The sequence below is a fragment of the Folsomia candida genome, unplaced genomic scaffold, assembly GCF_002217175.1.
Source record: "Folsomia candida strain VU population unplaced genomic scaffold, ASM221717v1 Fcan01_Sc009, whole genome shotgun sequence".
In the NCBI taxonomy this organism is placed as follows: Eukaryota; Metazoa; Arthropoda; class Collembola; order Entomobryomorpha; family Isotomidae; genus Folsomia; species Folsomia candida.
Genome location: NW_019091201.1, coordinates 389,421 through 413,117, shown reverse-complemented (window position 1 = coordinate 413,117; position 23,697 = coordinate 389,421). Strand labels below are relative to the sequence as shown.

The window sequence follows — 23,697 nt, the reverse complement described above, 5'->3', positions numbered from 1 at the left end:
TATGGCAACTGTTCAAAAAGATGCAATGCAATGCACTAATGCAGCAAAGAAAATGTTGCTACAAGCTCCATACGAGACTAAACATCGCACTTTTTCAACCGCCAGCCTGGTAAATTGAATACCTCCACACACATTCACAACGTGCTCTCGTTGCATTTTCTTCTTCTTTTTCCGTGCTAATTTACTATTTTAAAGATTTCATAAAAATTTTGATTTTTACAATATTCATTGCAATTAGTAAAGTTTAATCAAGCCAAGCTTTAAAAAATCAACATGGGTAACTTCAAAAAGAAGAGTAAAGGAATTATGGCCACTATGGGGAAGAAAAAGAAGAAGCTTGACGAAGTCACACCCCCAAAACCACTTCCTCCTCCTAAAGATGTGGACAAGGGTAATGACGAGTCGTCAGATGAAGAAGATGACAAAGAAATGCAGGTCTTAAAATCGCTTGAATGTAAGTTGAAAATTTTGTTTTGTTATTCAACCGTAAATAACATTAAAGGGTGAAGGGCCTCAACTATATTCGAATCTTCTTTAATTTGGTAGTGCCTGGAACTTCAACGGGAGCAGCTGTTGGTGTGTCCAAATCATTTTCATCCCTGAACTTATCTGAACCCACGATAAAGGCGATTGAGAAGATGGGTTTTACGGAAATGACAGAAATTCAAGCCAAAGCAATTCCTCACTTGATGGAAGGTCGAGATCTCGTGGGTGCGGCTAAAACTGGGTCGGGAAAGACGTTAGCTTTCCTTATTCCCATCGTGGAGTTAGTCTGCGCCAAGTTGAGGTATTTAGGTTTTGGAACAGATTGGGACTGGTCGTTGAATTACTTAATTAATATAATATTGTTACATATTTCAGAATGCTTCCGAGAAATGGAACTGGAGCTGTAATAATCTCGCCTACTAGGGAATTAGCCATGCAAATATTTGGTGTTCTTAGGGAGATTATGGATGAGTACCCCGGACAGACATGTGGACTTGTAAGAAAGCCTGTTCATTAAGCTTATCTATGTAATAGTTGATTGGTTAACTAAAATATTATTCTTTACAGGTTATGGGAGGCGCAAATCGATCCGCAGAAGCAGAAAAGTTGACAAAAGGTGTTACAATTCTTGTGGCCACTCCAGGAAGGTTACTCGACCATCTCTCAAACACACCAGGATTTTTGACAAAGAATTTACAATGCTTTGTTATGGACGAAGCGGATCGTATTTTACAAGTTGGTTTTGAGGAGGAATTGAAGAGGATCGTTTCCATTCTTCCAAGTGAGCTATGATTTAAAAGTATTACATGATAATTTATTTGCAGTTATTAATTGTGATTTTGTACATGTTACAGAGAGAAGACAAACTATGCTTTTCAGCGCTACTGCAACCAAGAAAGTTGAAGAAATAACAAAATTAGCCTTGAAGAAGGAACCAATGTACATTGGTGTTGATGATTCCAAAGATGCTGCAACGGTTGAGGGGTTAGAACAAGGTGACTTGTGATTATTGGATTATTTAGATTTGATTTTATTAACCATATTATTGCAGTTTTTTTTAACAAACTCTTTTTTATTTTGTAGGTTACGTCGTGTGTCCTGCAGATAAGAGATTTTTGTTTTTGTTCACATTTCTGAAGAAGAACAGAAAACGAAAGGTTATGGTGTTCTTGAGTTCGTGTATGGCAGTTAAATTCTATCACGAGCTACTGAATTACATCGACCTTCCCGTGTCATGCATTCATGTAAGTAAAATTATTAATTATTGATAGCACCAACTTGACATTAACTTTTATATGTGCACAAAATAGGGAAAACAAAAGCAAGTTAAACGTACCACCACATTCTTTCAATTTTGTCAAGCCGACAGCGGAATTCTCCTTTGTACTGATGTTGCTGCAAGAGGGTGAGTTTATCTGAAAAATAATTTATACAATTTCAGTTAAAGAATTGTTGAGTTGCAATGTTGAATTTCCGTGGTCAGGTTGGATATCCCTCGTGTTGATTGGATCGTTCAAGTCGACCCCCCAGATGACCCGAGAGAATATATTCACAGAGTCGGAAGAACAGCTCGCGGTGTAGATGGGTGTGGAAAAGCTCTGTTAACTTTGTCGCCTCACGAACTTCCATTCCTTCGATATCTTAAGGGTAAGAAAGGCCACTATATTTATTATTACAAGAAAAAATGTAAGATGTAATCAGTCTAATCTAGTTTTTGTTTTATTTTTTAGCTGCAAAAGTCCCAGTCAGTGAAATCGAAGTAGATTGGAGTAAAGTAGCAAACGTTCAGCCTCAACTCGAAAAATTAATTGGGACAAATTATTTCCTCAATCAATCCGCCCGTGAAGCCTACAAAGCATACCTTCGCGCCTATGACTCGCATAGTTTGAAAACGATCTTTGACATAAATCAAGTTAACTTGAAGGATGTAGCAAAGAGTTTTGGATTTACAAGTCCTCCAGCCTGCGATCTAAGTGGTTTGGGAAAGCGTACTTTCAAAAGCAGAGATGCTCCAGGAAACGATACTCGGGGGCAGAAGAGTAAAATGTTTAGGAAGAAGCCTCGGATGCAGTAATTTATGTTCTAACATTTTTGTTATGTATTTCGCTTTCTTTCTAAAATGGACGAAAACAATATTTTATTTTAATCCGTAAGTTTTTCTTAGAAAAATTAAAAACACGTTAACTTTCACCATTTTCAATTTTGTAGAAAGTGAGTATTATTATTCGTAAATAAGCATTCATAAATTAGAAACATTTACTGAAATTGGTATACATTCTAAAAGTCCTCGTCAAGATTCAGTCCAATTTCATTTATCCAGTTCTTGAATGTAGCTACTTTTGTAAATATCGAGTATTGATTCTTATCGCATAATCCTGTCGAGTCGTCCTTATTTCCGTGACTGACGATTCCCTGTAATTAATGGTTCATTTAGAATTCGACTTGCTTCAAAAATGCACCTACACTTGCCTGTAAGTACATTCGTCGTGGGTACGTGTCATCTTCGAAGAACATGCCTCCACCACTGAAATATCAATAATTAGCATGTGGATTGACTAATAATTACATAATTGTAATATTGACTTCGGCGTACCTGTCTCCATTACAGGCAGCAGTCCCTGCAATTCATAGTCATATTTGTTAGTTCTTTCTAAATATTAAGCACTTGTTTAGATAAATTCAATCCCACCGTTCGTGAACCCAGCACAAAATTGTGAAGAGGTTGCAAGAACCTTGACCACGTCATAGCATTGGGAATATGAGACAACGGGAAGCAACGCTTCTCTCATCTTGTTAGACGGACTGCCACTTTCATCATACCCAAATCCAATAATCTGCAACATTCAAGAACAGTTTCATCCTGTTTTTTATAGATTGACATATTTATCAAATAAAATGTTGGGTATTACATGTCCTTCACTTCCAGGACTGAGGTGGAGTAATTCATTGTGTAGTGTAATCGTAGAGGGAAAACAAGCAGGTCGAACAAAATCAGAAATGTGTGCAGGTTTTGCCAGCCTTATCAAAGCAATATCTGATTCGAATGTATTGAGGTTAAATGCTGGGTTTACTGTGATATTGTCCAACTGGAATTTTCAAATTTAAACTTAAACATGCATACTCTTTGACGTTAACATGTATTTCAAGTTCATTCAAAATACCGAAACAATTTGAGAATTAGGGTCTCCTGAATTTTCTTCCAGATTATTGCTAGTTGCTCCCAATATGACGGCAAAATCTGAGTTTGGTAATGCCTTTCCACGTCGATCCGTCACACAATGTGCTTAATAATGCAATTAATTTTAAACTAAATTTGAACTCACTAAATGTATTATCATTGATTAAGTACCCGCCGTAAGGAGTAGCCGTTTCGAAATTAGTGTTGCCCCACAAATATAGGCAAGTTGACCATCCTTCGTTTTGCGGTACATGATGGCATGCCAAGGCCATTTTGTTCCAGAAGTGACATGTCCATTTACAATATGGCCGACAAGATCTCGTTTCGGAACTCCACAATCTGGAGATAAGTTTATGCATGAGACTTTACATTGAGAGGTTTGTCTTCATTGTTCATTACCCAATCTGCATTCGAACGCTCTATTTTCCAAACTCCATTGTCCATTCGGTTGACAAGTTTTGATAACTGGGAAATACATATCAAAAATATGAAACTAATTATATTTTCGCTTACAAATGCAATTTTTATTATTGCACGCTAAATAAAGTTGACCAAAATTTGAGATGATACGACTGATGTCACCTGACGCTGCAGAAAAAATTGGACGGTAGTATTGCTCGCAACTAAATTCGGCTTTTGTTCCAGGAGAAACGCTTTCTAAGCACGAGGAAACAGATGAACCAGGAGCACGGCATGATATTTTGAGACCCTGTCAACCAAAGGCGTCATAATTTCTTAATTGATTAATTTGTCCTTCAGTTTCTCTTCTACGTTCTCCTCTGTAAAAGTATATGTACTTACAGGCTTCCTTTTAAAACCTCTGCAATTTCGACTTCCTCCTCCTCCCCCAGTTTTGTCTCCAATGTTTGGTGAGAGCTGAGGAGGAGTCCAATTATCCAGACTGGGATCATCATCTGGATTACTGTTACTATTTTCGGGACGATTGAGCAAAATCTTGTTGATCCAATTTGCATTACTGCCATGAGAAAAGACGATATCGGGAGATGATCCTAATAAAAAATGTACAATACCCCATTTATGCACAACTATAACCTTAGGGAGAAGAAATTTGCATACAAATTCGTTGGGTAAGTACTTGTTAAATGACTGAATTTACCAGAAATTCCAAGGGAAGAGTTACTTTTGCATGTATAAGTCTTTAATTCGTCGGTCCAATTCCCGTCATCTTTGCACGTTATCACGCAGTAAGAAGAGGGTTCGCTGGGCTTTCCAGTTTTGCACTGGAACACTGCTTTCGTTCCTGAAATTTAAATTTAATTGATAATTCGCGGATGACATCGTCAGTAAACATTGAAATACAAATTCAAATACCGGGGTCAGATCCGTATTCACATGTAATTCGTTTCCTGATTATAGGATTTTCACAATGCAGTAAAGAACCCTGGGTGAAAGTTGACATACAAAATTTGGTTCCGAAATGTACTTATTGTTATCAAACAAGTTACCTCTGGTTGTTTTAAAGCAGAACATTTCACTTCATCAGAACTTGTCGCATTCGAATAGGAATAAGTTTTCCCTAGAATTTGGAACGAATTTTTCGTCTCACACTTGGTACAAAAGGATGAGAATATTGTTCCGCATTTAATTGCTGAACAGAATTTCGGATTTTCATCAGAGTCGTCGGTGCAATCTTGAAAATCATTACACATTTTGGCGAGATCAATCGTTTGTCCGTTGTCACAGACGAAGGAATTTGTGCTGAACCTGAATTTCCAAAAATTTCCAATCAATACTTCAAAATGATAAAGGTGATACAAAATATGTGCACAAAATACCGAATATTTTGTAGAATCCAATCTATATTTTCTTTATACGTGACGAATGAGATAAAGTATAAATTATTATTTTTGCACGTAATCCCCAACGATTCTCCAGTCATTCCAATCATGTACCACCGATCATTGTAAAAGGTTATGATGCTAGACCCTTTTTGATAGCAGAGATTCGTAATGACTGTATCCTTCCTCGACTTTCCTGGACCGGGATCCAGAAATCTCGACTGAATTAACCCATTTCCATATCCATTCCAACTTTGGACATCTTCTCGAAGCTTGGAAGAGAATCCGCAAGGAATTCCTGACTTTGAAATCTCTCTGCCTTGAGAAGCTTCTTGATATTCCGTGGTCAACTTTTGCTTACAAATGGCCGAGTCAAGGAATCCAAATGGTTCTGCGTCCGGTACTCCTCTGTTGAACCCACTGATTGTCAAATCTCCAAGTTTTTCCGTAGAGTTGACGTTAGTGATTACAACTTCTGGAGAATTATCCAAGCAAATTGGTCGAACATAGGACGAATATCGGATTGGATTTGTCAAGTGTAGAATGACCATGTCATTATTTGAGTATCGCTCATACGATCCTGAATGCACGCGGATGTAAGAAATCTATAAAATTTAATTAATCCATTTTCAATTTTAACTATAAAATTGTACACCATTTCTGAAAAATATATTGCCTTCAAAAACTGCGTATACTGATCGGCGGAAAAAGGTTGTCTTGATTTTAGCCCCAATGCGACAATAAAGTTACTAGAGTTGAACGGAAGAAGTCTGGACGTCTCGGCATTGCTGGTGTCTGACCCCCACAAAAAGTGACCACTCATTAAAACCGTGGTTGGACCAACAATGACCCCATGGCCAGATCCGCTTTGGCGAAATTCACCACATTTGAAATTGGATTGGTACAAAAGCGTAGCTGTCCATGGAGCAGCAACGCGTGGATCTCGACCGAGTAAAGCTTTGTCAATTTTCCCACATCCCGGAGCTATTAACATATCGTGTTAGTTTAATATTTTAAAATGTCTTCAATAATATACGTAGCACAATTAAAAATTTGTAACTAACTTGATTCTGCAGCTTCAACACAGGGAACAGCAGCTTGAAAAAGAACTATGAGTGCCCCACAGACAAGGACACTAACTATTCGAGATGACACATTTCTTCTTGTTGTCGATTCCATGAGATGTTTTCTATCTGCCGAATGCAAAATATGCATTAACACATTTGCATTCTCAAAATTGAAAACTTGCCCCTATCTCCATTTACACCATTATAATGCAATTCGCAATGCCAATTTGGCACAAGGAAATACAAGTACCCAATAATTAATGTCCAGCTATTGCTAGACTATTATACGCAGCAGTATCATAAATTTGCACTGGATCACATGTAAGTATAATATTGTTACCTTTACCTTTCTGTGCTTGCGGCCAAGATCAAGGTTAACTAACATTACTGCTAGAATTGAATATGGACACAAGATTGTGGCTTCAATTCATTTTTTTTTTGTTATGCTTGAGATACGTGCATGTATGTGTGTCATGGAATAAACATGAGAATAATATACAAACCACAAAAAATTGCATGGAAAATGTAAGGTACTCACCTTGTGTTGTGGGAACAAGGTAAAAAAAATTGCGAAATCCCTTTCCCACAGGATATGCAAGTAAATATGTAGTATCGTCCCGTCCCCACTCTGCGCGTCACGTTACCACGAAAATAAAGTACGAAAAGCTGGACTAACTCAGGTTTTTGTTTCGTTTGATAATTAAAAATTACTCGGAATTGTAGTTGCAATTAAGCGGAAAATAATTAAAAATCAAACAAAAAGCAATCCGTTAAAAGTGGGTATAATCGTAAATCAGGATCCAACCGTCAATTTGATGTTGACTGACATCATGACTCGTTTTTGGCAACAACTAAATACATACATTTCCAGCGCAATTGTGCATCTTACGTAACTCCAATAAAATGAAGATGATCAGCTTTAATTTACATTGTTTCTGCCCTATAATTTTATTCGTCTTATGAGAATGTGTATGGGTACAAGCTGTCTCATCTCAAAATTGAACTGTACAATATTATCGTGTCATCATTTTAATACGTATGGTTCCAGTCAGGACCGGTTCTGCCGTAAAGTCCCTTCTGACTCAAAATCGCACATATGTACCTTCTTCATTATAACCTTTCATAGGTGAATGCGGATCTAAAATTGATGATCTCATCGTCAGCAACTCCTTTGCATAAAATAGCATCGCCCTTTGTGTGACTTTGATGAGATTCGTGTCAAATTGGGGAGATAATCCGTTTTCACAATTATATAAGCATGTCGTGGGTTAGGGTGCAGTGATTCCCTAATGCCATGACTTTCCAACATTCATCAACTTCAACTCCAGCATCGACCAAATATTTTGTGGAAAGAAGAAGAATCCTAGCTACGTGACTTTTAGTGTTTGGTATTCTCCATGAATATCTGTAGTACGTACCTATTCGATCCAGGACTGACTGGTATGAATTACTAATGATATACTCTGACCTGGATCATATTGTAAAAAAAGGATGATTGATGGAAGGTAATCATACTTCAAATCAACTGCTAAAGGTGAAAGTAGCAGAAAAGATAAGGAGTAAACTATCACGATACTGTAGTAGGAAAGTCCGAAAGCACTTGGTGGCAGGCATGTGAATGTATCTACATTCCATGCAGTACCACTAATTACTACGGGAAAAGATTGCACGATGGACAGGTGCAAATCGGATTTAATTAACTGCCGATTGTTTCCTAAATTAGTACAAGAATCGAATAAAAATAGAATGCGCAATTAATTATAGCAAGACCACCAACGTGGACTCGGTGTGAGGAAATATGATGCAAGTCAAATAAAAGACTGAGAATCTCATTGTTTTAATCTCGTAATAAAAGTAATCCTTGCTTATATCAAAATTATGTCTGTATTTATAGTGTAGTTGAGACTTGAGACATTGCAGATATGTACAGATTCCTATGGACGTACATATCTCCGAAGTTGGAGATGTCACGAAAATCAAGGAGAAAATCAAGGTTTGATGTGAAAATGTCATCGTTTATTTCGACACTAAAAAAGCTTCCGACAAACAGAGATTCATTGTTCGTTTTTCACAAGGTCGAAACACGGGTCAAGGTGTGCATAGAATTGGAATGAGTTCAATGTGTAAATGCTTTTAACACAAATTAATCTTTAATCGTGCATCTCCGAAATCACTGCCAACTTATCACACTTCTTGATGGGATAATAACTTCATTTTGGTTTATTTCATATTTGGTCCCAACTTTCATAATGATTTACAGAATTTTATCAATCTACATTTTGTATATTTTATGGCTGTGATGTTTTACTATAATCTTCTTCGTAATTTAGTTTTTCTTTCATAATTTGAATTACTAAATATTACAATTTATTTTAACCTTTTACTACTTATCATGAAGGAATAAAAATTCAGTAGCTCAAAATAAGTGTGATATATGTACATATACAAATCGAAGCTGTGAAAGAAGCAATGCAAAAAAGAATGAGCTTAAAATATCATTTAAATTATGGTACATATGTACATTTTGACGCGCTCATCACTTATCTATTTCATAGGAATTTCGCCATCCGTACATTCCGTACACATTTCAACACTATTCATACATTTCGCATTCGTTTCTTTAGCAAGGTACACAGCGAGCGAGCGAATAAGTATATGGAGTGCATGAAAAAAGTAAGTGGTACACAAAACTATAACATTTTCCTCTATACTCATCGCCACGTTATAATAAATTAATCCACATAAATACATAAACCGAATTGTTGCATACAATTTTTTATAATTTACGTTCCACTAGCGTCGATACCGTTCCCCTGCACATCGTCCAAGCCGGTCCGACTGCAATCCGTATTTCTTAAGGAAGAGGAGCGTGTTGTTATACTCGGGCTCGTAAACGTCGGGAATATACCCGCCAGCAGCGGCATTCCAAACCATTTTGACCGAGGTGCACCCCATTAACCGAGATTCATAGTCAACCTTCAAGTGAACCGAATTTCAGTTTTTTTGTTCTTTACTTGACTCGTTTTACAATTCACACCACAAAATGGGAATTTACTCACCAACTGACGGAAGAAGCCGACATTGGGGCGTATACAACAACGACGAGCCTGTAAATTGGCAATAAGCATTGTTACATTTCTGGGTAAAAATTGGCAAGATTAACAGGCTTTCATTATACACAGGAACGCTTTATAATCATCTTTTTTTCGGAAACGACAAGGTCTCCGCACGTCCGGAATTTTGTAAAAGTCAAAACAAAAGTAGTTTCGATTACGTAAACGTAAGTGTTGAGGAAAATCAAAAGTGGGAAAAGTATGCAAAGTTCAATCCCATAATCCTGCATACATACAAACTGGAAATAAAGACGGGTGCAAAACTTCGTCTCAAATTCTACCTAATTATAGACCGTCTGCACAGCATTTGAGTGCATATCTTCCAAGTTACCTAAGTTATCCAACCTTAGGTAGTTATCTAACCTAATAAGCACCCTGCCAATTGTTACATAAAATCGCATGAAAAAGTTTTTTTTGCACCTTAACAAAATTGTAGGCTTGTCGCAAAGTCATCTTTTTGTATTTGATCAAGTACGCGATAATCAAGGTGGCCGACCGGGAGACTCCAGCGACACAATGGATTACAATTCGACCTCCTTTCCGTCGGACTTCGTCCACCTTATCAGCGACACGATCAAAATAATAGGATAAGTTTGCGTAGGGAGAGTCGTCCAGTTGAATTTTCATGCTTTCTATCTGAAAATACAGGAAAATATTTTGTTAGTGAGGCATATTTTCCTCATACATTTCGAGTTTAGAACCTTCGTATTTATTCAGATATTAAATTAATCCATTAATTATCCTATATGCATAGCGAGTGCGACGGTGGGAATGTAGGTGTCTCCTCTAAATCAGATTACATAGTCTCATGACGAATAAGATACACAATTTGCGTCACACAACCCAATTGGCCGACATTCCTCGGCGTGAAGAATGTAAAAAAACAAACAACATTATTTTCCAATTACAAATTGTTTATCAGAAATTCAGAAGAAGCGTCATCCGAATCTCTGCACGTATGCAGGAGACCTAATTCTAGATAAATGTGCGAAAATACTTGTGCGAAAGTAGAACTAGTTGTTTGTGGGTCGGAAAACAAATGAGTTTCGTACCATCTCGCATCGCACACACTTTTTCGTGGAACACTTACGAAAATCAGGAAATAACTTTTTTCTACGCAAGTTAAAGATAGATATGGAAGATGAATAATATGGATCTAATCTGAAATCGTGGAGGGCAAAAAATCTGAATTTGGCATAATAATGTTTGAAGGTATATGAATGCGTGGAAATATGCGGAACAGGATTTTTTGCAGTTTAGTGCTGAAAAGAGGTGGATGACAGACATTGCAAGTTGTAATATTTGATATCACGTCCACCCTCTAGTACTACTTCCTTCCGTCATATCTGGATATGTTTAAAAACCAAAATTACGCGTAAACTGGGTTGCTTTGTCTCATTAATTCCTAAACTTTTGATTCATTCATGGTAAAATGAGTCACCATGTTATTCAAATTTTCCGACACCTACTTGCCTGCCATGACTTGGCAAAAGTGAAGAATTCCATGGTGGATGGAAATGGGCAGCGATGATGAGACTCATAACGTCCATAAATTGGCCGGAACAAGCCACCAACCACGACATTCGCAACGTGCTACCCTGCCTGAAGAAGTTTTGGCCGTTTGTCATCTATGTGACTGCGTTGCGAATACTTCTTATTTGAATTTGGAAGGCAAAAAGCATGATTATTTCAGACGCGTCAGGAAGGTGCCATGTTTGGGTTTTGGCTGGCAAAGTGTGGATGCCTATGCCATAACTGAAGAGTTTAAAATGCCAAGAAGCGATGCCCGGGATGGTATTTTATCAGACTAGCTTATTCGTTGTGTAATACGATGCCATCAAAACCGAATTGATCGCATGGGTCAACAATCAGCTAAAGGTGCAGCAACATGAAATGCTATTTATCTTCATGAAATTGTTTGCTTTGCAAAAAAATGATTGCATGAAATAATAATCTGCACATGACTTTTTGCACATAAAATCGCCACACGGTCAGAATCCAGTGGGAGCCATAACTTATCTTACCAACTGAATGTCGTGTCTTTCGAAATAGTATTTTTCATTACTGGCACAAAGCCCAGGAATTCGTGAAACTCTTTGACATCCATAAACATTCACTACTTACACGCATCCAAACTTCACACGAAACGGCGTGGTTTCATGATTTACTACAACAAGACATGGACCAAGATACTTTCGAATATTTCGCCAAGATAAGTGATTGCGCCTTGATTTCCAATCGGATAAATACGTGTATGCTAAACGTGGTTTGTTTGCGTATATTTTATTTAGCAAAATTATACCAGACCCCATGACAGGATGAGTAAATAGAGTGCATGACTTTGAGCACTCGTGCGAAAAACATAATGAAATTAGCGTCTATTTTGCAAAGCATTATGATTCAACTTGATCTCGGCACCAGAGTTGACAACTTCAAAATGTGTTTCATGATTGAACTGTTTACTACAAATACACACTACAAAAAGTCAGCGTACATACCTCATCAATATTCAAACAGGGCAGTTCGACAGTTACATTGACGACGTTGGTAATTCCAAGTTCCAACAAATGCTGCGCCCTCATCGCCCTTGCTCCACAGAGATAAAGTCCGTCCGTGATTTCATTTATTTGACTCAAAATGTCGCAACCCAAGCCGTTTCTGTACAAAAAAATTGATACAAGATAAGGACAATTAATAGAATAACGTTGGCACGTATAAAAACGGCTCATTAAGTTAATGAAGGTTGGGCAAGTCATATTATAAACTCGATGATAATGAGAATCACTGTTCGTTTCGTGGAAATTTGCCCAGTTCAAAATTTCAAAATACACGTGTAACACTTCCATTTCCTAAAATAAGTATGTCGACGAACGACAAGTTTTGTTCAGGAAATGCAAAAAATGCTTTAAGTGACTCACATTGAGAGTGCGGGTGCGTTGCTTTTGCAGATTATGGCATTGCCGTTATTTCCTCGAGTCACATTCTTCGGTTGGACTTTAATAGGTTCCAGATGCATTTTAGGATTTGGGGACATTGGAACGCCAACACCAACGCCGTTGATTGTTGAAGGGTTGTTGAACAACCACCGACGATCTGAAATTTTTATTAAAAATGTTCGCATTAGCAAAACAAAACTTCGTACTTGGATAAGTGCCAGAGGAGATAAGATAAGTGTACATGTGTAGATATGCATAAGTATTTAGTAGGCACATGATGACAGGAGAATCATGCAAATTCCATAGTGCAAATAGAAATGCTTTAAAAACGCGTAATTGACATTGACAGCACAAAATACAGTTTTGAACAACTCAAATCCCACCCTTCAAAAAACATAAATATTAATTTGCTGTTCAGAAAAGGAGTTCAGTGTTACGCAAATATGTATGTATGCAAATGCATAACATAGATATTCAGCCTATTTAACACAGATTAAGTGGAAAGCGGGGCGATTGGCCTAGATTGTTTTCTCGAACACTTTGACAAGGAATTTGTTTAAAACCCTCCCTCTGGAGCACGTATGTAGATATTTATGCGTCAAATTTAAACAAGATTGAAGAAGTGCTCCATTTTGAAAATAAATCATGAATTTTTTATCACCAGTACTTTACGACTTACTAAAATCTCCTGCCCCTAAATCATTACAAGCAGCAGCAGCAGCTTGACCCTGGCTCAGATTGGAAATTGGCGCAGAAATTTCATGTTTTGTCGTCGTCGTCGACTGGTGACAAGATGGACAATTGCAGTGACGCTTTTGGGAAATGTTTTGACTTTGGGTCGGATTCGAAACTTTAAGCGGAGCAGATGTATTCAGATTTATAGTTCTGCTCCGATCGAAAAACGGAAAGTTCATGGTACGGTGTCAAGTATCGTACATATAAAAAAAATCTCAACAGATCGAGATGACAGTCTGGTTGTTAGATTACATAAACAAAATTTTACTGCTGAAGTGCTTAGAAAAGTCATTACGCATTCCAACCAGAGTCATAAAATCATGAAGAAAGTTGTTAGGGTTTCATATTCATGAGAAATAGATATCCATGAAATGGATATTATAATCTAGCACACGCACGAGGTAATAGCAGAAAAATGTATTATGCAATGTCGGGCACTTCCAGACAAATAAAATTCCGAGTTTCTCACAAAGTGACCAATTTTTTGGAAGTATTCATTACCGCGATTACATTAATCTCATGTACCTTCGCCACGTTTATGCATGCACGCAACATCGTCGAGAAACCCAATAACTCTTCCTTTTCCAATCAATTTGGTGTTCCGTTAGTATGAAAAAGCCACTTTTATGACAAAAATTTACCCGTAACGAGCCATTCTTTTCTGTAACCGTGTCTGGCTTGTAGATCGAAAAGCGATACGACCAAAGTGACGATAAAGTATTGATAATCGATAAAAAAAACTATAGTTCTTACCAACTTCAGCCATGACTTTGTTCCTTATCTTGACCGCAGGGAAGGATGAATGAACCCGGTGATGAGAAGGGAACGGATGGTAGTAAGTAGATCGGGGGTAAAATTTGCAGTCCAGGATTACAATGATGTTTTCAGTCAACGACTGAAAACTCTTGTGACCGTGAAGCTTCCAAAAAGTTGATGCAGCAACAACAAAAGTATGAATCACTGGTGATGACGATGTTGGACGGAGGCCTGTGTTTCTTCAAGGAGGAGAAAGTTGGCTCTGCGAATCTCCCACCGGATAGGACACACTTTTCCGAAATAGATCAAGATATGTATCTGTAATGACGTGTTGGAACAGAGAATATCAGACAAACCATGTACAAATGAGCAGGTGGTTGAGTACTAGATGCTCATTGTTCGTCTAGGACAAAAGACAAGAGAAATGTGATTAAGGGAACAATCACAAGTTTCCTAACAAATCGAATCAACTACTACGGGAAAAAAAAAGTCTGCAAAAAATTCGCATGGGTTGCAAATACCTTGTTGCTGCAACTGGAAGTGTATTTAGTTAGGTACGAGAGACAGGACGACGGACAAAAACACGGGTTGGATCGCTTAGTAGCTCGAAAGCACAACTGTGTTCTCAATGAAATAAGACCCGGGTTAAATATCCAATATCCTGAATCGAGGTACAATAAGTTAGCAAAGTGGTATGCATGCAACCAACGCCATGAAATTGCACTCGTGTCAAATCAACCCAAATGTTCATGAAAAACACACATTTTTGCCATCGTTTGAGCATTCCAATTGGTCGGAACAAATAAACACGATTTTTCCACTGATCCGTACACACGTATGTATTTTCCGTCCCCCTGCAAAAAAATATGTCCAGCTATGTATTAGAGCATATTGGTTGGTGATACGTAGCAGTGCTCAAATTATTTTTTGATGGACATTTCTTAATTTGATGTCATACGATGTCCCCCATTTCTGGAGGTAGCAATTACACATGGAAAAAACAGATACTCCAGATATTTGTGCCAATTTCTGTGTACGTATGTACGTACTACGTTTTGCTTCCTACTTCTGATCGTGGAATTGCATGAATATCGCAAACACGCACATGTACAATGCGACTTAAGATTGTCATGATTATCTTTTATTCTACATAAATTGTACAAAAGCTGTCTCTATGTTTGTGCAAAATCCGGCTCCTCTAATTAATTAACGTGGACTTCGCTTCATTAGTCAACGCCTGTAACGGCATTGGAAACTCCTTCAAATGATCTTTCATCCAATGCTTCGAGCAGAACACAAACAAAATTTGTAAGAAGCCAGATAAGCTTCCGTCTTGTTGAGGGAGTTGGAGTGGAGGAAAAACCTTGGCGAATTCCAAACTTGACTCACAACCCAAGTTTCGCCATTTAATTTACAACTCGTACATTTTTTGCGAATGGTATAGCGTATTGGTCTATTTTTAGCGAATAATCCACTACTTCTCCCTTTCCACCAACTACTTCTGACATTCCACAGCTTTGTTTATCACTTTTGCTTCAGTGCATTCGTGAATGGGTCCCCAGAGGTTCAGAGAAACTCACCACGAACGAACCGTCATCCAAGCTTAAATCCGCATCTGAAATAACCGTGTCAACTAACTCCCTACCTATCGCAAAAATTATTCGCGTACACACACACAATGGATCGTATTGTATTCTACTTTTGTGGAAAGTTTTGGCAATTGATGCACCCGTGGTGGTATTATACGTACGTAGGAAGAAAAAACTTTCTCAGAGTCAGAGAATTTCTATATTTCTTCTTGTCCTCTCCCAGCCAGGTTGAAGGATAGGACAAGGAAATGTCAAAAAGAATGTCAGTCATGTCACGTTGTGAATTGCGGTTTTGTCCCAACATTAACCTCTTTTTGCTACTGCTTTGTTTCTGGGTGCTGAAAGATGGAAAGGTTTTCAAGTTCTTGGCCAGTTTCTGTTCAGAGTGAGTCATTGATGATCACATAGTGTTTGCTTAGCTGCATTTTTCAGTCGTGCCATCAACTGATTGTATCTAACTGCATAGATTTAAATCCGGATCTGACATAAAATCTGACATTTTTCAGTTAAAAGCGCATTGTCCTGATATAAGAATGTGGTACGAAAAATTCTATCCAAAAGAACATTTAGTTGTTCTCAATATCTCGCAGTAACATCGTTCTTTCATGCACTTATCGTTAGATATCTACGTGACTATGACTCATCATTCTGTAAAACTCGCTGTCTCCTTCCGCCTCTATTTTTCCTTGGTTGGGACATCTTTAGAACAAATCAATGACGACGATAACACAAAAGTACAAGGATGGTAGCAAGCTGTATCCTTATCTTATTCCGCAGTCCGTAGTAGTAAACAAAAATTGGCAACTTATCGCGATGAATTGGCCAAGAAAGTGAAAAAAGTTAGATTGGCAATGCTCTCCTCTCATCGTCCCTATTTGGTGAGGCGTGTGTGTGTTTGGATCAAAATAACTTGCGATGATTTACTATTGATCCAATATAGAGTGCTGCAAAGTAGTGTTTCATTATGTGTCAAATATCCTCATGTCATGAGTGATAAAACTTTTTGTCATGTCGAGATAATGAAGACAAGAGTGGGAACTTTACCATTTGTCGCAAATTCTGCAACAACAAGCCGCTTCCCGTGCAAATCTAGAGAGAAGTCGGTCGGTACAAGAGAATAAGTAATATGGGTACGAGATTCGCTAAATATTTCATGGTTGCGAATCGCAAATTCATGCTGATTAAATCAATACCTAGGGAATTATTGATTCAGAAAGTCCTGTCTTATCAAATAAAATTACCTAGTCTCAAAAATTTCTGGAGCAATTTACTTTATTAAAATGTAAAGAATCGATACTCAGCAAAAATCCGGAATTTTGCGGGTTAGAATATACTATTTACTACGGTTGAGAGAAAAACATTTCTGTAATTTGATTTGACACGGCATCGATTTTTTTCGGAGAAGAAATTCTTTTGAGCAACAAACAAGAACAGAGAACGAAGGGCGTCCTTGGTGCTGATGTTATTGATTACGATATCCGGACTCGTGTTTACATATTTATGATGGTCGTCGTAATCGCCTCTGAGGTCGGTGGTAGGTTACTTGTAATCTTTCTAATGCAAGAAATATACACAATTTGTATGTGACTTCTGCTTCTTAGATTTTTACTTTATTTAAAAAAATGCGCTTGACATCTACAAATTCCTTAATTAATTAATTATAAATGCTAGAAATATATTTTAATTAAACAAAAACCAGGCAAGCATAAAATTGATTGATAAATAACCACAGAACGAAATAAGAATAAATAAATCTATGTAGGACGATTATGTATTAAATTGTCAAATGAATACTGTTATGCACAAATAAATACGATTTGTCATATCACAAAGAACATTTCTCACAATGTTATTATAACAATAGTTGCTCACGGATATGCACTAACTCCTCAACCCACTATAAAAAATGTCATGTTATTATCACTAATCTACATTAATTTGCTTCCTTCTATGACCTCGTTTCTTCTTCCTGGGCCATCTATTAATTTAAAGGAAATATGAAAATTATGTACATACATATGTAATGCGACAGATTTTGCATACCTTCCGAAAATCTGCTCCCAGATTGAAGACTGGATTGCTTGCTCATTCACGTCAATTTCGCCCCAACATTCAGCTCGACCTTTACACTTCTTTAATCTGATCAATTGCACGAGCATCCAATCTTCTTGTGCGGCAGGTAAACTTCCAATCGTGTTGTACAGTTGATACGGATCTAAATGCAGGAATCAATTCAAATGAGTTAAACTATACATAGGGATCTACCAAATTAATCAACCAATTTAAAATTCAAAGTTTACCTTGTCGAAGATCAAAATACATTTTGAACCCTGTAACAAACTGGCAGTAGAGATAGTTGTGTGTTGCATTCACAGATCTGAGACAGGAATATGTGTTGTTATTTGAGTTCATGCAAAAGCAGAAGGATCCACTTGTCCAAAATGGTGCTGTTTTCCAGTGGTCACTAAAAAAGTATTAAATATTTTACTTATAACGTAAGCTAGTTCTTTATTTACCAGTAATTTTCATACGATAAATATGTACCTGTCATGCCAAAAGCAATTCATCTTCTCTTCTGCTCCACAGGTTTCGGCCTATTTGGTGAAAGTAAAAAAAATTGAAAGTTTTCTCAATTTTAGGCACAAAATTACAGGGAAAAAATTATGAGCTTGGTGACCTGTTTCAAAATTACAGGGTCTTCAATCCTCTTCATGTACTTTTGCTTCTTTCTAAATTTACTGAGCAATTTCTTCCGCTTCCGATCTTCTCTTTCTCTCTGCCTAATCCACCGGGGATCATTGTTGCAATCACATATTTGCGCTTCACCATCCGTACCTTCCTTATTTGTATCGCTCTCATTTATATTAGACCTCGGTTCAAGTTGACCATTATTATTGAACTTTGGTCGGTGACGATTCCTGTGTCGATTTCTATTCCTATGTTTGTGCCGAACAAACGAATCCAATTCGAAATCACCTTCAAAATCTAGTCCGAGTTCCTGCTTTCTCTTTTTATTATTAGGTCCCATCATTGGTCTTGTACGTTGTTGAAATGTTCCATGATTTGACTTGTTATGACTCGGTATAAAATTAGTGTTCACTTTTCCAAATACTTGAGAATTTTTTGTCGTTGTGGTTGGAGTAGTGGTTGTACTAGTGGTTGTAGTTGTAGTGGTAGTAGTAGGCGTTGAAGTTGGAAGAATTGTTGTTGTGGGTGTGGTTATCGGTTCATCCTCGTCGTCCTCTTCTTCATCATCTTCGCTGGTGTCGTTCTCATCGTCTTCTTCGTCATCGTCGTCAAGGTCTTCATCCTCGTCGTCCTCGTCATCTTCCTCTTCACTCTCGGTGACTGTGGTGGTTGTGATCAAAGTTGTCGTTGTGGGAGGTTGAGTGGAAGAAGTTGTCACAATTCTGTTATTTTGACCACCGGTTTTATCCTTGTGCTGTGAAATATTGTGACCTTTTCCTCGCCTGGCATTATGAATAGGTTTAGATGTGGTTGCATTCTCCGGTTCTGTGGTGGAAGGGTCTGTCGCAAGATTATTGTCCACCAACCATTTTCGACGCATTGATCGCCTCCTTTGGCGTAGAGCATCTATTCTTTTCTTGAGTAATTCGATCTCTTCATCAATAATTTTTCTTTCTTTATCCCAGTCAAATTCTTCCAATTCCGTGTCGATGTCGGATCGCTTATAGCGACATCGACATCGTTTTGAGGGAAATCCTGGTGATTCCGCTTCGGGGAAGGTGGTGGAATTGTTATCATTATTTGTACTGATTAATTGGTACAGGGGATCATAAACTTGGGGTGATATCATGAAAGGATCCTCCACAAAGTCGGATTGACGACATTTTCGAAGCTGTATTTTCTGTTCGTTTTGATCCCTCTCTTTTCTGCAGTATTTCTTCTGACCGGGGAGACAAGGATGAGGATGAAGTTGACACAGCGTGTTGATACGAATTGTTTCGTTGTCAGCTTGTAACGGCCTACGTTTCTCGTCCCGAAATTTCCTAGATTTTTTTAAAGGTTGTGGCGTTACACTTGGAGCGGTGGTGGGTAAATGTGTGTCCCTTCGTCCTGAACTTTCAATTAGGAAGACATCCTTCCAAACAAAAGGTACGTTTGACTCGGGTGGTTTGGGTCCGTACCGTTTTATTAGTGGGACAATACTTCTCCCGTCCATTTCATCGGGAACGTGGATTCCAGCCAAATCCAGGAAGGTTGGAGCGAGATCGATGTTCATGACCGGCTCGAGAATTTGTATACCTTTCTTCACCTCGCTGGGTGGACCATGAAGGAAGAAAGGGACCCTAATTATGGAAATTTGCATATTGTAATATTTTGATATCAATCAATCACATTGTAGTTAAAGTTTAATTATTATACCGAATGTCAAATTCGTACGGCATTGACTTGCCTTTGACCAACCCAAATTGTCCAACATGATAGCCATGATCCGAGGTGTAGAAGGCATACGTGGTCTTATCTAGCCCGGTCTCCTTCAATTTATCCATTATTGCTTTGACCGCAACATCCACGCTTTGCAAAGTTTGCAGTCTTTTGGCCATCAAGAGGTTTGTAAATTCTTTGAGTATCGGTGTCATTGCGTTGGTCTGTCTGAGAATCCATTGTTTATCAGAGTTCGGAGCAAAGTTGTAACTTGGCGTGTGATGAGTTGTGACGTTAAGAAACATTTCGGAATATTGTGGAGCCGAATCTTCAGGCCCATGAGGACTGAAATTAAAGCAGAGCATTATTTACATGCTGAAATAATTCATGAAATCGAGTGGGATGTCAAATGGCTGCTGACTTACGACGGGAAACTGGAAACCAGGAGGAACGGTCGTCTACTTTCATCATTTCCTACCCGGGTTAAAAACTCGAGGGTTTCATTGGCAATCACCTTTTTAATCACAAAGAGTAAAACACAAAATTAACAAACTTGCTTCGGTATGCTAAATAAGTGCAGTGAATGAATCCAGCAAAGAAAGGTGTGCGATGATAAAGTACGTGAAAAATAAGAATAAAAACTCACGTCTGGATAATAATCGTTTTCATAATCGTTTCCGTGTCGAAACTTTTTCCCATTAACGTTTACCGTGTAGTTGTAAAATCTCGAGTTCATGAGCAGACCGTTCCATTCGTTCCAACCAAAGGGGACTGGAAAAAGCAGCCGGTTGTTAGCAAAATGCACAACGTCTTAGCGTGTAAATTAAGTATTTCCTTTCATACTATGAGATCCATCATATTTATTGAGATATTTCCCAACGTACGACGTGTAATACCCCGATGAATAAAGATGAGCACCGAATGTCTTTTTCTCATACTTTTCTCGCCACATAATACTGGAACAATTATCATTGTTGGTGAACGTGTTGTGGTTATGAACGTATCTGTCGGAGAGAAATCAAGTAAATACATTGGGCAATCCATTACAATTACAACTCATCGTGCAAATAAATATTTGTTAGCAACTCACAATCCCGTAAGGATAGAACTTCGACTAGGGCAGCACATTGGCGTTGCGACATATCCATGTCGAAACTCAACACCATTATCACGAAATATTTTCAACGTTTCCGGCATGTATTCCATACTTCCTGCAAAAACCCGTGTATACATGTAGGAAGTTAGCAATTCTAAATATTTGTTTCTTTTTGGCATATGCATTGCAAATATTTATCTAACCAAGTTCCACATCCTGGTCGTCCGTCATGATTAAGATCTACGTATCAATTGAGAGCTCATGTTAAGGTTTCCTGCTCAAATCTCAGATAACCATATTTATTAATGCGTATACAATGTTTGGACGGTTATCCGTGTTCTTTTTTGTACTTGTCCCATCATCAAATTCCTTATTTGGCTGTCCTCTTACATCCTCCCCAACCATGTCATCACCTTCGACGGCGGCGGGGTCTCGGGAATTCCATGGCGTGGGAGGAATGGCCTCTTGTTCTTGATCCACGACGCGCAACACTAAAATCGAATACCAAGATAAAATTGGATTACACAATAAATACATATTTTTTCATTTTATTTTTTGGACGGCTTACAAGTCTGGTGACGTGATCTGCTTTGATGCTTCTTTTGACTATGCTGATGATGTCGAGGGGGAGGAGTTGCTTCGTCAAAAGCTCTAAATTCAGACACTTCACTTGCGTCACCATTTTCACCTTCATTTGCACTTTTGATATTTGTACTGGAATCACTTTTATCGTCGCTGCAGGAAACGATTTGGAGGGCGAGTAGCAGCAATAAAGTTAATTTTAATAAAACTCTCATCATTTTATTGTGATTTTGATTCATTTTGATTCGTTTTTGGATATATTTTGCATATGCATGTAAAAACTGTCACAAGAAGAAGAACCTCTGAATAATGAAGTTTATCTCTGAGTAGTAGAAATTGAATATTTTTTTCTGTATATGAATCACATTTTATCACATGACGTAGTGTACTGTATTATTTGCAGGCATTATAATGCGTCGCGTACTTAGGTTCATGAGTTCAATCCATGTTTTGTTCTGTTCTTTGTCCGCAGTTAGTTGCATAGTTTGAAGACAATTGATTCCTTGTTTATCAGCAGATTGAGTGAACTTGAGACACTATTGCATATTTTTTTGGCACCCGTCGTACTTTTTGAGACACTTTACTTGGCTATGGGTTCAATTTCATGAGATTAATTTCTCAGACACACATGATCACAAACTTATTGCAACAATTATCCACGTTGCATTTTACCATCTCTGTTATTTGATGTAGAGAGACTGTGCAGAGAAAAGGAGACTAAGTGACTAGATAAAGATCCTCGGTCGTATGTATATTTCTTGCTAAAAGTTGAATTATCATAGACTAGTTATGTATATAAAATCTCATATTTTTATGTGCACGACGTACGTAGTGCAGACTTCAGTTTAAAAATAAATGCCCCTTATTTTGCAAAACATTATAGGAATGTTCAAATCGGGATAAAATCCATTATGCAAATTTGCAGGTATCAATCACAATTTACGAGCCGACGCCTTCAGTTTTTAGTATGCAGCTCTACATACTCTTGTGCCTTCTGCTGCCTGATGATGTCGGTGGTCGGGCATTCATCCACATTCTTGAATATCCGAAAAGCATTCCATAATGTTGACCATGATTTTTTTTAAACGTTGATTTTGATGGCATCCTCAAAAATCTCCAAGAAGAATGCGCAATGTGTATACAGTTTTTGCGGTGACGGATTTAAAGGTGCAGCAGCTTGGGAAGAAACATGGAATCAGTTTAGTTTATTCATTCAAGAGAAGAAGAAGAAATGTTGCAAATTTGGTTTTCGTTAACAGAACAAGCACCCAGACCAGACCAGGCCATGCTATACATAATATGGTAAATAAATATGCATGTAAGTACATATGTAGAGAGAGAGTCGTATATTATTATTTGTAGTCCATAAAAGGGAACCAGTTCGATAATGTAATAATCATGTTTCAGTATTACTAGATATTAAGTGAACAATTAGTTATGGATTCAAGTCGTGATTTTAGCTCGGGTTTTCCGCATTAATTACATAACCACCATGCACATTGCCATTAATGCGCTCAGCTTGCTGCTCCTAATGTGTTACATAAGTCGGTATGAAAAGGTGTGGAAGGGTGTAATTGCACCATTACTAACGCTTCTTCGGTATTTTAGCTGACTTTCAACTTGTAATCGAAAACCAAACCTTGAGGTATTTCTTATTTCGATACTAAAGCAAACTGAGTGAGCATACTTACTTACGAGAGAAATCTTTAAAATCTTCTCGGCTGATGAACGGTTCAAAGAAACAATTTGTCTCCAACTTGATCCTCTCCTCAAGTAGATACAGATTTAGATCTTGTCTCCCAACGTCTGGCACGGTTCGACTACTGACTTTGTGACTGGAGTGGTTGTGAGACTACTTTTTTCCTACAAATTATGATGTTACATAGCACTTCACTCTCAGTCAGGGAGGCTTTTAACACGACATATTATGTATGTCCGTATGTATCAGACGACGGCACGTAATCGACTCAG

The 23,697-nt window shown here is 37.9% G+C and overlaps 4 protein-coding genes across 9 annotated transcripts; 1 reads left to right on the top strand and 3 right to left on the bottom strand.

Annotated features, from left to right (window-relative positions):
• The first annotated feature begins 116 nt into the window (after positions 1-116).
• On the top strand, positions 117-2,686 carry LOC110854411 (ATP-dependent RNA helicase HAS1). The gene is made up of 9 exons (XM_022102850.2): positions 117-454; positions 547-787; positions 862-982; positions 1,054-1,267; positions 1,341-1,481; positions 1,570-1,730; positions 1,797-1,891; positions 1,970-2,133; positions 2,217-2,686. Exons 1-9 carry the CDS (start codon positions 274-276, stop codon positions 2,558-2,560), a joined length of 1,662 nt encoding a protein of 553 aa, XP_021958542.1. The 5' UTR covers positions 117-273; the 3' UTR covers positions 2,561-2,686.
• On the bottom strand, positions 2,680-7,350 carry LOC110854409. Of its 4 annotated transcripts, none has more exons than XM_035855135.1 (17): positions 7,069-7,350; positions 6,528-6,656; positions 6,140-6,447; positions 5,461-6,068; positions 5,131-5,389; positions 4,997-5,066; positions 4,761-4,925; positions 4,466-4,674; positions 4,247-4,373; positions 4,064-4,129; positions 3,836-4,003; positions 3,648-3,769; positions 3,396-3,572; positions 3,176-3,320; positions 3,080-3,104; positions 2,956-3,010; positions 2,680-2,898 (listed from the first exon to the last, which is right to left on the bottom strand). In XM_035855135.1, the coding sequence occupies exons 2-17, from the start codon at positions 6,640-6,642 to the stop codon at positions 2,764-2,766; spliced, it is 2,754 nt and encodes a 917-aa protein (XP_035711028.1). In that variant the 5' UTR covers positions 6,643-6,656; positions 7,069-7,350; the 3' UTR covers positions 2,680-2,763. The 4 variants fall into 4 exon arrangements, with proteins under 4 accessions (XP_035711028.1, XP_035711029.1, XP_021958540.2 ...); XM_035855136.1 differs by lacking the exon at positions 7,069-7,350 and adding an exon at positions 6,877-6,994; XM_022102848.2 differs by lacking the exon at positions 7,069-7,350 and having other exon boundaries at positions 6,528-6,854.
• Positions 7,351-8,723: 1,373 nt separating this feature from the next.
• Positions 8,724-14,718, bottom strand: LOC110853901 (dual specificity protein phosphatase 14). Of its 2 annotated transcripts, none has more exons than XM_022102254.2 (7): positions 14,592-14,718; positions 14,068-14,388; positions 12,562-12,736; positions 12,142-12,301; positions 10,064-10,279; positions 9,590-9,637; positions 8,724-9,506 (listed from the first exon to the last, which is right to left on the bottom strand). In XM_022102254.2, the coding sequence occupies exons 2-7, from the start codon at positions 14,078-14,080 to the stop codon at positions 9,324-9,326; spliced, it is 795 nt and encodes a 264-aa protein (XP_021957946.1). In that variant the 5' UTR covers positions 14,081-14,388; positions 14,592-14,718; the 3' UTR covers positions 8,724-9,323. The 2 variants fall into 2 exon arrangements, with proteins under 2 accessions (XP_021957946.1, XP_035710862.1); XM_035854969.1 differs by having other exon boundaries at positions 14,068-14,473; positions 14,592-14,690.
• Positions 14,719-17,247: 2,529 nt separating this feature from the next.
• Positions 17,248-23,690, bottom strand: LOC110854369 (putative extracellular sulfatase Sulf-1 homolog). 2 transcript variants are annotated; one of them, XM_022102797.2, is made up of 14 exons: positions 23,418-23,690; positions 21,713-22,902; positions 21,460-21,635; positions 21,348-21,384; positions 21,139-21,259; positions 20,892-21,052; positions 20,695-20,819; positions 20,474-20,562; positions 20,046-20,393; positions 18,337-19,969; positions 18,204-18,253; positions 17,960-18,123; positions 17,703-17,874; positions 17,248-17,637 (listed from the first exon to the last, which is right to left on the bottom strand). In XM_022102797.2, exons 2-14 carry the CDS (start codon positions 21,963-21,965, stop codon positions 17,583-17,585), a joined length of 3,384 nt encoding a protein of 1,127 aa, XP_021958489.1. In that variant the 5' UTR covers positions 21,966-22,902; positions 23,418-23,690; the 3' UTR covers positions 17,248-17,582. The 2 variants fall into 2 exon arrangements, with proteins under 2 accessions (XP_021958489.1, XP_035710957.1); XM_035855064.1 differs by having other exon boundaries at positions 23,422-23,690.
• Positions 23,691-23,697: the final 7 nt, after the last annotated feature.

Coding starts and splice junctions, on each gene's coding strand:
- LOC110854409 (XM_022102848.2), bottom strand. CDS start 6,678: ATGCATATTTTGCATTCGGCAGATAGAAAACATCTCATGGAATCGACA. Junction 4,926..4,996: donor TGAATACGGATCTGACCCCG/GTATTTGAATTT, acceptor TTTAAATTTCAG/GAACGAAAGCAGTGTTCCAG. Junction 3,770..3,835: donor ACGGCTACTCCTTACGGCGG/GTACTTAATCAA, acceptor TGCATTATTAAG/CACATTGTGTGACGGATCGA.
- LOC110854411 (XM_022102850.2), top strand. CDS start 274: ATGGGTAACTTCAAAAAGAAGAGTAAAGGAATTATGGCCACTATGGGG. Junction 1,482..1,569: donor GGTTGAGGGGTTAGAACAAG/GTGACTTGTGAT, acceptor TTTATTTTGTAG/GTTACGTCGTGTGTCCTGCA. Junction 1,892..1,969: donor ACTGATGTTGCTGCAAGAGG/GTGAGTTTATCT, acceptor TTCCGTGGTCAG/GTTGGATATCCCTCGTGTTG.
- LOC110854369 (XM_022102797.2), bottom strand. CDS start 21,965: ATGAATCAAAATCACAATAAAATGATGAGAGTTTTATTAAAATTAACT. Junction 20,394..20,473: donor CTGGTTTCCAGTTTCCCGTC/GTAAGTCAGCAG, acceptor CTTTAATTTCAG/TCCTCATGGGCCTGAAGATT. Junction 19,970..20,045: donor CCGTACGAATTTGACATTCG/GTATAATAATTA, acceptor TTCCATAATTAG/GGTCCCTTTCTTCCTTCATG.
- LOC110853901 (XM_022102254.2), bottom strand. Junction 12,302..12,561: donor AACGCACCCGCACTCTCAAT/GTGAGTCACTTA, acceptor TTTTTTGTACAG/AAACGGCTTGGGTTGCGACA. Junction 9,638..10,063: donor AAGCCTACAATTTTGTTAAG/GTGCAAAAAAAA, acceptor GCCAATTTACAG/GCTCGTCGTTGTTGTATACG.